Genomic DNA, 15,369 nt, shown 5'->3' with positions numbered 1-15,369 from the left:
TCGTGTTCAGACATGAGACATCTGCCTCAGGAAGTCTGAAGTTAGACATTGCAGGAAGCCAAGAGAGTATTCTGAAGGGAAAAAAATGAGGAAATATGTATGACCATTTACTATACAAGCAGCAATTCCCCTGTTTTAATTCAGAAAAGGATTGCGGCTTGCCTGAGTTTGTTTTGTTCCATAGCCTTAGCTTGCAACTTGGCCAAGAATGCATTAGAAAATAATTCACTCCAATTTATTTGATGTTTTTCTAGTGATTCTTTACGTCCATTGACTGTGTTGTGACAGCAGAATGGGATATTGCTAAGATACAAACCTTAGTTTTTCTTGAGTTCTTCCCCTCCTCTGTACTACAGACGTGGACATAGAAGGGACAGAGTACATTGCTGCTTTTCAGTTTCTCCAAAACTGGTCAATGTAAGGCAAAGCTTCTCTTTCTGTTCAGCTGCACCCTATTTATTTTTCTTATGTTGCAGGCTGTCTGATTTTCTCCTTGGAGTCTGTTCATTCCCTGCTTACCTGAAAACTTCTGAGTTTCAGGACAATGTTAGTCTTTAATGCAACATCTGTTTTAAAAATACAGACCCCTCCATTTTTTTTCTTTATAGTAATGATCTTGCTGGTTTAAGAGGATGGAAGGATGGTTTAAGTCATTAACTGCCTTCAGGAATCCTGTTATTTGTGGTAGCATGTTACTGTTTTCAGGTAGGCTTCAATATCTTTGAGCCCAAGGTGGCTGAGGGAACCCATCTGAGCACTTGCAGTAGTAGTCCTTAGTGTTGCATTCACATCAAAAGAAAACGTAAAGGCAGTAAATGCTCTTTTGCTGAAAATGCATGTGTTTTGATCCTTCACACAATGTACCTCCACTTAGTCATGTGTTCAACAACATCTGTCTATACAACTTTCTTTTCTGGACTTGGACAGAGGCAGCCAAAATTGACCATTTGGCCCCCATCATCATTTTTATTTCTATGTGCTCTGTCATTCCCTACCAGAGATGTCAGCAGTGGACACGTAGTCTAGTTGGAGTTTTCTTAGCATCTGCCTGAGCCCTACACTCTGAACTTTGGAGTGAAGATCACAGAATCACAGAATCACAGAATCCCAAGGGTTGGAAGGGACCTCAAAAGATCATCTAGTCCAACCCCCCCGCAAGAGCAGGGTAACCTACAGTACATCACACAGGAACTTGTCCAGGCGGGCCTTGAATATCTCCAGTATAGGAGACTCCACAACCCCCCAAGATATTCTATTGTTTCATCATGAGCACAGTTTTTTAAGATCCTGACTGGACTTCACGTTCCAAATAGAGATCTAGTTTCTCCAAAGAACTTCAGTCAGATCCTCATAATAATCAAGCCATATGAAACTGCTGCTACTTGTCAGCTGCTTTATTTATATGTGAAAAGAATGAAGTGAGCTCCAGATCTGTATGAGCATTTCCCAGCCTTTCACTTAGAAGGGGGCATTTCCTAGAATCCATCAAAAGCTTTTACCAAAGCAAAAGCTCATTTTCTTCTGCAAAGCTAATACTGATTCAGGCATATGTTGCATGGCATGGCATGCTCATGTCTTTCAAGGCAGACACATCTATTACTTATATTCAGTGGTGGAGAGGAAAAGAGATACCAGGTTTGTGTATACTACCCGCTTTATTCATGCCTGTGCAGCATGGAGGAGGAGAGGGACCTGGTGTGTGCTGTTACAGGTAACTGCCATTGTAAAACTGTTCCAACAAACAGTACTGGGGGGAGAGTGCCAACAGGATAAATGGAAAGGGCATCTGGAAGTAAACTGGACATTTGAGAACAGCTGTAAATTTTCAGTATTACTGTTCTTCCTTGCGCCAACAGAACAGCTTGTTACCATCTCTCTGCTGATGGCCACCAGCCCCACTGCACAGCTGGGAGAAGAAACAGGACAGGTGCTGTCTAAACAACTTCAGTGCAGTGTCCTAGGCCAGCTGAAACCACCACTGCTACTTTGGGAAGTTTCAGATAAGCACACAGTAAAAGAGTCTCCTCCTTGATACGAGTGTGCATGAGGTGTCAGCCTGTGCTGACAAGTAGCGAGGGGAAGCAGTAGCATCAGATGCCACAGCTATAAATTGTCACTGTCTGTCTGGCTTTAGGACACTTGTCAGGAGCTTATCTTAGCTTTTAAAGCTTTTATTTTTATTGGCTTCTTCAGCATTTGAGAAATACTAAAAGAAGGAGGGGAAAAAATAGCCTTTCTCAAACCCAACTGGACCAACACTCTAAAGCTTATTAGAGCAGAGCAGTGTTTTGACGTAAAGGTAGAAGTTTGAGAATGTTGAAGTGATTTAGAAAGAATGGCTGAGTTTAAAAATAGCAGAATTGCTAATGTGAGAAAATGGTGAGAGAGAAAGATTTTCAGTACAGATCTTCACTTTGTTTCCACTTAGAAGAGAACAGGTATCTTCATTATGTGGTGCTGTAATATGTATGTAAAAAAGTCTTCTTGCCTTTAAGGTTTTATAATCACAGTTAGAGGAAACATCAAAAATTTAAAAAAACCCCAGACATTAGTAAAATAAAATGAACATGTACTGTTGTGATGTTAATAATACTTATCTTTTTATTTTTACAGCTTCTAGGTATTCGTGAATGATCTATCTTTGGCTTTATCAGGTCATCATTTGCTTAGTCTGATAGGAACAAATTCTTAAATAATATTTAAAAATAGTTTATTAGAAAAGCTGACAAGAACAGAACTGATATAGCATACAGAATTAACTCCTGTTAAAAATTGTTTTTGTGTAGCTGCATAGTGTCTTTTGTAACTAGAAACTCAATTTTGACAAAGTGGCATGAAATATAGGGTCTTTTGCATTTTTTTTCCCATAAGAAAGTAATTGTTAATTGAACGTTTCCTTACTGCTGTTCAGATATGACCCTTCCATGTTTGCAGGTAGGCGGAGGTCAACACGTGAGGAAGGAAGGAGTCACAAAGATGACAAATGTAACTATGTTTGTTTGACTTCCAGTACAGCCTCAGTGCCAGAGAGATACAGCTGCAATAAATAACATTTATTCTGACATCTGGCAAAGCTTTTACCAGTAATTACCAGGCACTCTTTAATTTTCCTTTTCCATCACAACCTCGTGGCGCAATTACAAGTTGTATTGGCAGGTGAAGGCATATTAAATAAAGATAGAAATCAAAAGAGAAGACAGAGGGCCAGCGATAAAGTAGGGAAGGAAACGGAGACGTGACGGAAGGGCATGACAGCAGGAACCCAGGGCTTGCATCCTGGATACTCAACTGGTATTGAGCCTATTTCAGCAGGATATGTTTAAGTCATTTGGTGTCTTTCTTGGCCCGATTTCAGTGTGCCCAAGGGGATCCCAGATATGCTGTATGAAGGCATGATGAGAAAGCTTTTTCTCTCCCAGCTAGTCGTTGCTGTTCTCATTTATTGAGAGGTGACCATCTCACATCATCAGATTTAACACATTCATTTACTTTTTGTGGGCTTCAACTGAACATTTATTTCTGTTTCTAAAGCGTTTGTCTTGTGTCCATGTCTGACTTGAGTAGAAGTTCTGAAGAACCCTGTATCACTGCGCTTTTAACTGAAACAGCACAGTTTTTGTAGTACAGTCTCTTGCTTCAACTTATCTTTTGTGTTTATAAATAACTTATATACAACCAGAGTAGGGACTTTTTATAATACACACTAAAAGAAATGTTCTTCTTAAGGAAGAGGAGTGAAGAGATAATACACCTTGGAAAGATGAATGATTTAACATATGGGAGATATTCAATGTTGGGGAAAACCAAACAGCTCATTAATTCTTCATGTATTACATCTGACAATGTTATCTATGTGAATTGTCCACTAAGTGCTCCAAATACTAGAAGGTCAGTGTCACCTCCAAATGAAGCATTTGTGATAGTCAGACATACACAGAAATGGTCCATTTTAACTCAAAGTTTGGTTTCCTTTGGTTATGTGACTTGCATAACAAAACCACTGCTGTAAGTGGAGCTCAAGTAGAGCTCTTGCAACTTTCAGGTGATCTGGTTGTAGTCAGTCTAAATTGTGAGCTATTTGTGTTTAAACCGTTCTCAGACACCCAGACTGTGAATTGAGTCTTTGCTTGAGTTAGTAACATCCAGACGTATGTATGTGCAGTATGGAATTTGAACATTCACAGGAGTGCGTATTTCCTGGAAAAAATGAGATCAGTCAAAATGATACAGCTAGGAAATTATAATGCTGAGTTTCCCTGCTGTCCTGTGACAATTCTCTCTCAGTCCAGCATCACTCCTTGAATTCCTGACATCCTGAGAAACAATCTTAACTTAAGCTGCTGTACAGGGAGCACTAACAGTTTTTACAGTGGGTTTTACCCTGTTTTCTTAAGCTTGCTCCGCTGCAGTACAGACTTTATTTTTCAGGCAGCTTTCCATTGGAAGATTTTGCAAGTACCATCATTTGCGTTTCTCCCATGTCACGTGAGCTTTCTTCGTGGTGTGACCTGACAGCACTTGAAATTGATACACTTACTTGCCGTCTCAGTATTTTCAGTACAGTTCTCTTGTATCCTTTGCATGCAAAGAAATAGATGAAAGGATCTAGGCAGCAGTTAAAATTCATCAAAAACACGGTATAATGGAGTGACTTCTGGAAAATTTTATTTTCAGTGCACGAGGGTTCTTTCTGAAGCTTCTTAATCATGTGTTGTATGATTGCAACATGATAAGGGGTAAAGCAGATGATGAACACTATAATTACAAATATGATTGTATTGATGGCTTTTTTGTTTATCCCTGATTTTTCAGTCAGTGGATTTTCCTTGGCCGTTTGAAACAGTTTGCAGCTAATCTGAGAGTAACAGAACAGTATAATCCCCAGGGGGATAAGGTACCCTACTAAACAGGCAGCAAGAAGTATAAATGGTAGATGTGCAATTTTTTCAAAGTTTGGATATTCCATACACGTAGTCCTTTCTTTTTCTTCTTGTGACATGGGTTGTATCAGTAATGGGAAAGTTTGACTAAATACAAGAAACCAGATAAAGACACAAATGCCCTTGGCATATTTAATCCTTCTGATCTTGTATCGGAAGGGGTGGACAACAGCAAAAAACCTGTCAATGCTCAAACATGTCATAAAGTTTACACCTGCATAGGTGTTGACGTAGAACAAGAGAGCAGTTATTCGACATAATGCTTCTCCAAATGGCCAGTGAAATCCCAGGGCATAGTAGGCTATCCTTGTGGGCAAGGCAATACAGAACAGGAGATCAGAGAAGACGAGGTTTGTTGAATAGAGGGTTGTAGAGTTGATCTTCTTTCTGTTTTTAAAAATGACAGTGAGGGCAATGGCATTTCCAAGCACCCCAAGAATTAAGATGGAGCTGTAGAAGACAGACAGTAGTATCCGTGCGGTATCTTTGTGCTCGTATAAATCACAAGTGGAATTGCTTGTCTGAGAAACTATGAAAGTGTCCATTTTTGTAACCACTGTTGTTTCAGGAAGTTCAGTAGACCTAACATAAAAAAAGAAAGAGAAAAGGGATCATTTTGTAATAAATGTATATAAATTTATTCTGCATAACAATGGCCAACTTCTGTTGCAAAAAGCAAGATTGGAGAAAACGGAAATGAAACTTCATTATGATGAAGTACTTTTCAAGCCTTCTTCCAAAACCAAGGAAAGAAAAAGATGGCTCTTCTGTTTTGATCCCAGTTCCTCCTCTCTTAAAAAAATCAGACCGGAGGCAAAATAATAAACCAGGGATGTAATGTATTTGGAAAGTGAAGTTTATAGATGGTCAGGAAGGTGAGAGACTGTTAAAAGCAATCTCAGGAGAAAAAGGTGTCTGAAGAAAGAAACCATGTGATAAAGGGTCATATGAAGTTCCCAAGGGTCAGACAAGCAGACAAAATCTTCCAAATACATTTCAGTTTGTTTTTAGGGACTTTTTGTTTCTAACAATTCACATTGTCACAGTTTAACTTGTTTAGAGAAACAACTGAATTTTTTCAGCATTGTTATCATATCGCCATTATAATTATTCAGCTTGTTTTATACTAGTTTTAAGGATTGGCTTTTGGAAGCTAATTCAAATATTGTTACATCAGTTCTTAAGACTAGGATTTTAGTCACTCTTCAGTGGTTCTGCAAAAGAGAGACAACCCACAGAAATACTTTACACGTTGTCAATTTAGTAGCTTTTAGAAATTGTTTAGCCTACACAGTCAGAAGTAGCCTGGAAGAGCTGCAGAGGGTCAGTGATTTAGGGGACTTAAAAATGATCCAGCAGAATTTCAGAAATGGGAAGGACCTCATCCTGTGGATGCTGCTTCCCATGAAAAATATTTCTTAGGTGTGTTGTTACCTGACAATTGCATAGTCTAAATGTCAGAAAGGATGGGGCATCTAACATTACTTCTCTAGCAGCTGTTCTGCAAAATGGTGCCTCTTTTAGGCACCATTGATGTATCAAAACAGCAGTCAAAACAAGATTGCTTCTGCTTTAATGTAGAATACTATCTGGAGATAAAAGCTCTCATAACCTGAGTTTTAAGTCTGTCTGGTACCTTTAACTGAAATGTCTAGCTTATTTCTGAGGATCTGCCTTTCAACACACGATATTTACGAACAACTGTAACAATATTGCCTGTTGTACCTTCAAATAGTCTTTCTCGAAAATACCTCTCCATTTTAAGGGGTTTAAGCTACGCATTTTAGAAAGTATTAATTATTCTTTCATTTTAAAGCATTATAAGGCTAGTATCTTCTTTCATGTTTTGAGGAGGTTGTCCTGCTTATTTCAGGTTGTTCACAATTTATGTATCTCCAGCACATGCAGTATTATAAACCAGTCTGATCAGGCTTCTGGCTAGGTTAGTAGGGCTGAATAAGGTCCTCTGTAAACAGTAAAACTGCAGATAGTGGATGTTGTATATTAAAATACATAAATGAATTATATTAATATAAATGGGTTGTATTACATACGTTTAAGGAAGAAATTAGCATCCAGAGAGTATATTAAGCCTGTGTTTGCTGTGGTTGCACAGGCAGTAGGAAAGACGGGTGATTTCTGACTGATGTATGGTGTTCTGATTCTTAGAAACCTATAGAGGATGTACCATGTGTCGAGAGGTGGAAAAACTGCATACAGCATTGGAAGTCAAATCTGAAGTGGGAGTTTTGTAGTTTGAATAATGGAATTAAGCTGGTAAATAGCAAGTCCAGCCCTAGTGCAAATTTAAGAATGTCTGTAATTTTATATTAGTTATTTCTGCATCATTCTCAGTTTCTTGGTGTTAGTGTGTTTGATGATTGGTTAATACAGTAGTTATTACCCTGAGGATAGTTCTGGTATACTTTTCTCCTGATTTTGTTTTTCCCTTATAGAAGTGTGTAGGATGGCTCTTGTTTTATGTAAGTGTAACAGACTGCTTTTTTGCAGAAAATGGTGTGGGTTTCTGTAGGCACCTGGATAAGTCAGTGAGGTATTTTATTTCTCTTATTTAAATGCTTCTGATTACTTGTTCACACTCCCAGCATGACATCTATCGTCTACTCATTTCTTCCTTGAAATTTAGGTAAAATTAAACTTAAACATATGTGAGGAAGAAATAATCTAAGATTTACGATAAACAGGTCTATTGCAGTAACTAGCTGCAGCAAATTAACTGCATAATTTTATTTGCATTGTAAAGTTTTAGTAGTTTGGTCCATAGATAATGTGCTTAATTGTCACAGCCGTTCATAGGTCTTTCTATAAATGCTTGTAAAACATACAATATCTATTATTGTACAAACTCATTTAACTCTGACTCAGGGAAAATTACATAATTTCAATGAAATATATATATATTTTTTACATCAGGAGTAGAATGTCATAGAATGCATGTTACTATGAAGTCAGATCTTTAACGTAATAAATTAACCTAGAACTTGTTGCTCAAAATAGGATATTCACCCTTGCATAAAACCATGGCTGTATTGAGAAGGAGTCTTAGGTGTGATGGAGTTTGTCTATCCAGAGTGATAACGTGAATATACATGGGGAGCAGTTCCATGGCAGGACAAATTGGCCACAGATGGGAAGCAAGCTGGAGGACCATAGCTCATAGGCCTTCCAGGGCAGCATGCATGTCAGCTAAGCTGTGCTCCTTGACAGGGGATGTCGGCAGGCTCTTTTGCCTGCTGTTGGAGTCAGCCCTGGATGGGAAAAGTCTTCTTTTTGATCCTCTGTTATCCCCCAAATATTTTGACTGTTAATGTAGGGAGCACATTTTATAATACCTTACTATTATTTCCTCTATATGTAGGTAATTTTGGGCATTTTGAGCAGTCACCATGGTGTCTAGGTGTTACATTACCTGAATATATTTAATTTAACACACACACAGAGAAAATACTCTATCTGGTTTGGGGCCCAAACAGATAATAGAGTTGCTACCAACTCACAACCTAATGCGCATCACCCTAGCTATGGTAACTTCTTTGTATATCTGAGCTGTTATTGTTGGATGAATTCCATTCAGCTCAGCAGGTATTTCACCTTTTCTCGCCGATCTTGAGCAGGACTGCATTGAAAAAAATAACTTTTTCCTGAAAGGGGTCTAGACTATTAAGTATGTCAAGATTATTATTTTTCTTAATCCTTTTCCTTGTGTCAGGTTGCTGTTTATTTCTTGGCAGCACTCCTTAGTGATCAGCTTATTATATAGAGAGCATATGACGTGTTCCACGGAATGTTTTGAAGAAGCAACAGCAGGCCCATTTTGCCTCCTTTCTGTGGGTTTTGCATTCTTGGAACAAAAATGGAGAATGTTACCTCCGTATTGCTCCAAATCTCAGACTAGCTGGAGTTGGATTTAATGAGCTGTGTGCCTGAATACCTTACAAAAACATGGACATTTACTGTCCGGAATCCAGATGCACCATTGAAGCTGCCCTCTAGAATCCCTACCAAAATGTTTGTTTTTCTAGGTTGTTGGATTAAATAACCCTCACCAGTGGCTTTCTGAGTTTATTAATGATAATGTTTTTAAATATATACTTGAAATTAATTTACCTTACCAATTTAATTATTTAGAAAACATTGCCACAGTTTTTGGCATAGAGGCACATGCAAAATTTTAAGGCACAATGAGGTATTTAAGATTCCTGTCTTTATATCAGTATTGTAAAGAAGGTTGTTCAGGTTTTCATGTTTCCTGAATCTGCAAATACATGATAGGACACAGGCCACTTACTCATTTAATGTAACCTCCTGGATAATCCAAGTTATGTTGTTATTTTATTTGTGTATGGATTCTACTAACTTTTCACTTAAAGCATATTTTCTGAAATGCTGTTTGGTCTTGAGTTGGAAAACTGAAGGGAAAACGTATTAGCCATTTGTACTGTTTTGGTCAGTCAACCTTTCTGTTAAAAAATGTGGGTGTCTGATTTGAATTTCTTTAAAATTAATTTGCAGTTGCTGGTTTTGTTGAGCCTTTCCCCTTTATACAATCTCATGGGTTTGGCAATTCAAGGTGAGCTTTTCAAATGTCTCACTGCAAGTGCTGTGATGTCTGTTCTAACCCCCCTTAGTCCCACACACGAAATGGGGTTCCAGATGCCTTTTCATATCAGTGTGCCAGGAAGCTTACTCAGTACCTGCTTTTTCTGCTCAGCTGGTTGGTTATCAAAGTAGAATTGTATGGCATTTTACTGGGAACTTGTGAAGTTAGTTCACTGTGATCCCAGAGTACTTCTCAGATTTACTGTGTCCTAGGATGTCTCCAGTCTACTGGCATGGCCATTGCTCTCTGTTTCTACCTGGGAAGACCTTATGCCTCAGAGAGTTTAAAATTAATTTGAATGTTATGCCTGGGCTTACAACCACTGAAGCTTGTTCTGTATTGTTCTCTCATTTGCCATTTTCAAGTCTTAGCATTGTATCTGCTTTCTGACCACCAATGGAAAAAAAGGTTTTCTTCAGCCAATTACCTTATGAGATTTGTTACTTAGGCACCTTTTTATCTAACCTGTGTGCTTTCTTGGTGTTTCACAGCAATAGGGGTCTGAATCTGAGTCCTTTCCAATCCAAAAATATCCACTCGGGAAAAATCACAGTACCATGTCAAGCTGCTTACAGAATCTAGCATGTCTGAAATCTGTGCAGGTGTCTTTCTAAGCCAGTTCCATAATCTCATCAAAGAAGGAAAATAAGTTGATTTAGGAGACTGGTTTTCTGTGAAAATGTTTGACTGGCATTATTAATTTGTTTTCCCTTATATTGCAGTACATAAGAGCCTAATTCAGAGTAGAGTCCCCACTGCAAAAGGTGTTTGTGGTAACTCCAGTCTGGAAGTACTACATAATCCAAAATCCTGCTTCATATTGGTGCCCATGTATGATGAGCTTTATATGTAGTATTGTAACATTACATACATATAAATATTAACAAGCATAGACTTAGGCTATGAACCAGCAATTGCAGTGTTGCCATTTTAGATTACACAGGTTTGGATTATGTGCAAGCAGTGATACAAAGCTCTCTCTGTATGTTGTAAATGAGTTTTCTTGTTCTCATCTCCTGCTTTTGCTGAAGGAGCACCATCTGTTTTCAGCAGAACAAGGAACATGTAGAAGGCCTTAGCTGTGTTTTGTAATCTAATGTGTGATTTGTCTGTCTCTCTTCATAATTTTCATCCTTTAGAGATGAATCCTTGGTCCATCTGTCCGGTACCTATTTTGAGAGGGATACTAATTAAGTTCTTGGAAAAGCACATCAGATCATTAGAAAGATCTCTTCTGACTACACAGAGTATGGTTTAGTCCCTTTGAGATGGACAATATTTCTTTAAAAAACAGTATTGAGGAATAATGCTGTTTATATATGTATAGAATGTAAATTATTTAAAAGAAATGGTAAGGAAAGGGATTTCCCTTTCCCTGCAGTGCCTGACCTGAGGATTTACAGTCCTCTATAGATGTACCCTGTATAAGTTTTAGAGAGTTTAAAGCCATTTTCCAGAAGATGGGAAATATGCAGTGCTGTGGTTATGTAGGTTTAATTTTTTCCTTAATCTCCAAACCTTATTGTTTTCTGTTGGCCAATCATATTTACCGTTTGAATTTCTAATTTATCCTACAAGTCATCTTCGTTGTAGAGTGTTTTCTCTGTGAAAAAAGCTTGACTCAACTAAGTTATATATGTTTAAAAGTGTGCATGTTAAGTTGCATAGCAGAATGCTTTGTTAATACAGAAAGAATATACACCTATGGTAACTGTATCTATGTGCATGTATTGGCAGCTGGGGAACTACACGTGGTGTACTAAAAGCTGAGGCAAGAGACAGGCATGTCCTAAAGCTTCCTGTTTCTTTCTGATACTTTAACACTCATAGTGTATTATGTTAATTTACTTTTTTTTTTCAAAAGCTGTTGAATTTTTTGTCCTAAATGACAATGAGTAGGCCTGGTGACCTTAAGACCAAATCCTTGGGTCACAACCCACAACTAGTTTTGGTGAGATAGTTTCCAGGCAGGTGCTCAGGTGCTTTTACTCTTTCTTTCAAGTGTTCAAGGCCAGGTTGGATGGGGCTTGGAGCAACCTGGTCTAGTGGGAGGTGTCCCTGCCTGTGGTAGGGGGTTTGGAACTAGGTGATCTTAATGGTCAAATCCAAACCAAACCGTTTGCTGAGTCTGAATCCCTTCCAACCCAAACCATTCTATGATTCGATGATTATTGGTATAGACACAAATATGTTGGAATACTAAAGGCAAATTTGTTAAGCCATGTGTCAAAGAATCCCAAGTATGCATTTCATGAATGAAATTGTCTTGATGGCTGCAAAGAATTATAATACTCTTTAAGTGCTTAACAGAATATGCAGATACAAACACTGTGGGATCTTTATGGTCCTGCCTTTATCTATTGCTATAGATTTTGCAAAGTTCTATGATGGTTATATGTAGCACTCAAGACTAATAGAAAATACAGTAAGTGAAATGGAAGAAGTTGAATTGAAATGCTGCAAAACTGGTTAAAGAAGTGGAAGTAGTTTGAAAGGTACATCTTGCTCTTATTTGTTGCATTTTATGAAAAGCATGCTATCTAACATAAATCATCTCTGCCAAAGATGCATGTTAATGTGAGGAGCATGTTAATGTGAAGAGCTGTGCTGATGCTGAGATGATTAATCTCCCTTCACTTTACTTTCCTAAGTATACTAAATGTTAAAAGGAGGGAGCCTAAAATACAGCAAATAACCAAAATAAAAACCTGAGCCACTGCCAATTATATATCTGTAAGCAGAAGGAAAAAGGGGTCAGATAACAATTTATATTTTAGTACTGGGAAACATGCACACCTCTTACATGTTTTTTGGGGGGGGGTTCTATTTTTTTTCTGGGTGGTATGGAACATGTACAGGTACAGTCTCTAATTTGGGGGATTATAACTTCAGAACTGTATCTTAAATTTATTATTCATCACATGTATACATAGTCCTCAGTGTTTCAAATAGAAAGAGATGAGATTTGAGCTCTGCCAGGTAGGTATTCAGCTCCCTTGTATCTTCAGGAGGAGCCACAAAAATGTTATTCCATACTTAAAATGTGTTCTGTACTCAAAGGCATGCATACCATCTCTGTTTTTTAAGATAAATGATAGTTGAGTTGTTGTCTGTTGAACCATCTATCTTGTTTTGGCAGTAGAATAGGAAAAATTGATCCTTTTCAATTGGGAAGGTGTATAAATATCATATCACTTGTAATATTTCTTTAGGTTTGTGGCATGAGGATCAGTAATAAGGAGAAAGATACTTGGTGATTATGATTCAGAAAAAGAATTCCTTCTAAAAAACTTTTGAAAGCAGTGCATGTCAGAAGGTAAAAGGAATTGGCTCATGAAACACTGAATTCTTAAAATATTTTGTTGCAATGTTTAGACATGAGAAGAGTGACTGAGGAGTTCTTGAGCTGAAAATAAAAGCTGTTTCATAGACAAAGAGGAAACCTAGCAGTAACAGTCAGAGTATGGATTTGTTTTAAGGCTCTCTCCTGCTATTTAAGTATTCTTGAGGTTCAGTGAATGACTTAAGAACTGCAGCACTTCCCTTAGTACTTGTACTGTAGTTATTTCTGCATAATTTTAATTTCTATTGCTAAAAGCCAGTGCAGTATCAAATGTTTCCCTGTGATCATCAAAAGGCTGTATTATAAGAAAGGGCTTGAAGTAACTTGTTGATGCTGGGGGTCAGTGGATCCTTTAAATTAAAATTAGAATTAACTGGCAGCATGTTAATATATGAACATAAAATATTACAGATTTTCTTCCACAAGCTTTGTCTCTCCCGTCCAAAGATCATTTATCCTTTCTACCACATTAAAATACTTCAGTAAAAATATAATTGAAAATAAAAGTTAATTCTTTTCTCTACTTACATATCTGTAGCTTCTCGGATCCTCTGAGCAGCTGAGGGCATTAACAGGATGGCTTGACTGCGAAAGTTTGCCCTTGCACATTGTTTTCAAGAGTGATTACGTGAATCTCTTTAGTGGGAGGGGTAGGTTTTTTCAAGTGCTTAAAAAAAAACCCCTTGTTTGTATGCTGGTGTTGATTTGCTGCCTACAGTTTTATGGGATGTGAAAGCATCTATTTTTAATCCTTTTACAATTAGTCTGTTCAAAGAGAATAATTGGAAACAGCCCTTTGGCCTTCTCCCTGAGGTTACACGTTACTGACTTTCATATAAGGGACTTTACCCAGAGGTTTATGGACTAAAATCCCCGAGTGAAAACTTTGTTTATATGCTGTTTGCATTTTAAAATAACTTAAATGTAGTTTGTGGCAAAGAGCTGTATGATCACTACACGCTTTAAAACTGCTGCTTACTGATTAGATCTGACCCAGCACAAGAAAACCTCAGAACTGAGGCATACTGAGATGCTGTGTAAAAGCAGATGTCTCATACAGCCCATGTACATTCCCAACACTTATTATCATAATGATGACGCTTTACAGAAATGCCCTTTGCAAATATATGAGGGAGTTGAAGAAATCTGTTGGTTTCAGAGATTAATGAGGCTGTGTACCTTTGTAAGCTGTTTAATGCATTTTGAACAAGGATAATAATACTACACATGAAAGCTAAATACATTAAAAATAAAAGCTTTTCAAACACAAATCTCATTCCCCTAAAGTGATCTTGATAAGGATAGTAGGCTAGGGAATAAAGAAGGAATGGGATATGAAACTGTGAGGTAACCTGTTGTTATTTGGAATAACCTTGTTTCTGAGTAAAGGACATTGATCTAAGAGTTAAATTATGTGTCAGTTAAGAGGGTTTTGGAGATCAACGATAGAGGGGAAAATCCTGTCACTTGCTGTTAGAGGCTGTGGTTGAGAGTTACCTGGGATTTTCCCAAAAACCTCATACTGATAGCTCATAACTGCAAAGAACTTTATCTTTGAAGTGACCTCATTTAGTGGTCTGATTTTAAAGAACCAGCAAGTAGGCACGATGGTGTTATTTTTGGTATGTCTAACCCATGCAGACGGTGGAATGCCTCTTTGGAAACATTAGGGTTGTGTTCACGGCACAAGTGTTTGCTGATATTGTAGTGTTGGAGGTGCGCAGAGATACAGTCTTGACCAATGTGTTCATCACATTGCCTAAATGCAAATCTAATGACAAAGCTAAACTTTAGTAAATGTACCTTGTCTTACGGAAAATGATTTTGCTATACAGAATGAAGTAGAGCCTTGTGAGCTACTCTTGTGCCTACTTGGAGTATTTGGTTGGCCCTATACACTGATTTTTCTTGTGCTGAGCTCCCAGGGCAGACGTGGCTTGAGTCCCGTAGATGCCAGGGATCTGAAGGGCTCAATCCAGGTATTTCAGCTCCTCAGTTTTTATGGGGCATTTATTTTTTAACAGCAGATTCAGAAATCCTTTGAGTGAACTTACTGGTCTTATTCTGGACTTTTTCCTGTCTTGGTTTGGAAATAGTTTTGTAACTATTCAGCTTTATCACAGAGGCTTGTCTCTTTAAATGAAGTAATGAGAATTAAACACAGATTGAAGGTTAATTGCACAGGGAACTTGCTTCATACACACATGAAGCAGTACTGCAATGTGGTTCCCTGACCAGCAGCAAAAAAACATAGTAAAAGTAGAAATTTTGAGATACACAGGCATGTAGTAGTCTTCGCTCAAGGGTGGCTGACATTAGTACCACAGCTTCATATTAAAGGAAGTGTTTATTTCAAAATAGTCTTACCCTTATGAAATAATGCCAGTATGTGTTTCCTGCTCTGATCTGATAAAATATTGCCTGCCTTTGATAAAGATACATTACTAGACTATACCCTTTGAGTC

At 37.8% G+C, this 15,369-nt stretch overlaps 2 protein-coding genes across 5 annotated transcripts in view; one reads left to right on the top strand and one right to left on the bottom strand.

Annotated features, from left to right (window-relative positions):
* The window catches only part of UBAC2 (UBA domain containing 2), a 93,046-nt gene that overhangs the window by 37,240 nt on the left and 40,437 nt on the right, over positions 1–15,369 (top strand). The window lies entirely within an intron of this gene.
* Positions 2,576–13,534, bottom strand: LOC136013713 (G-protein coupled receptor 183-like). Of its 3 annotated transcripts, XM_065678008.1 has the most exons (3): positions 13,433–13,521; positions 10,027–10,730; positions 2,576–5,522 (listed from the first exon to the last, which is right to left on the bottom strand). In XM_065678008.1, the coding sequence occupies exon 3, from the start codon at positions 5,483–5,485 to the stop codon at positions 4,418–4,420; it is 1,068 nt and encodes a 355-aa protein (XP_065534080.1). In that variant the 5' UTR covers positions 5,486–5,522; positions 10,027–10,730; positions 13,433–13,521; the 3' UTR covers positions 2,576–4,417. The 3 variants fall into 3 exon arrangements, with proteins under 3 accessions (XP_065534080.1, XP_065534079.1, XP_065534081.1); XM_065678007.1 differs by lacking the exon at positions 10,027–10,730 and having other exon boundaries at positions 13,433–13,534; XM_065678009.1 differs by lacking the exons at positions 10,027–10,730; positions 13,433–13,521 and adding an exon at positions 6,995–8,393.

Source organism: Lathamus discolor, chromosome 4, assembly GCF_037157495.1.
Source record: "Lathamus discolor isolate bLatDis1 chromosome 4, bLatDis1.hap1, whole genome shotgun sequence".
Taxonomy (NCBI): domain Eukaryota; kingdom Metazoa; phylum Chordata; class Aves; order Psittaciformes; family Psittacidae; genus Lathamus; species Lathamus discolor.
Note: the sequence above shows the minus strand (reverse complement) of the source record. Positions and strands in the feature narration are given on the sequence as shown.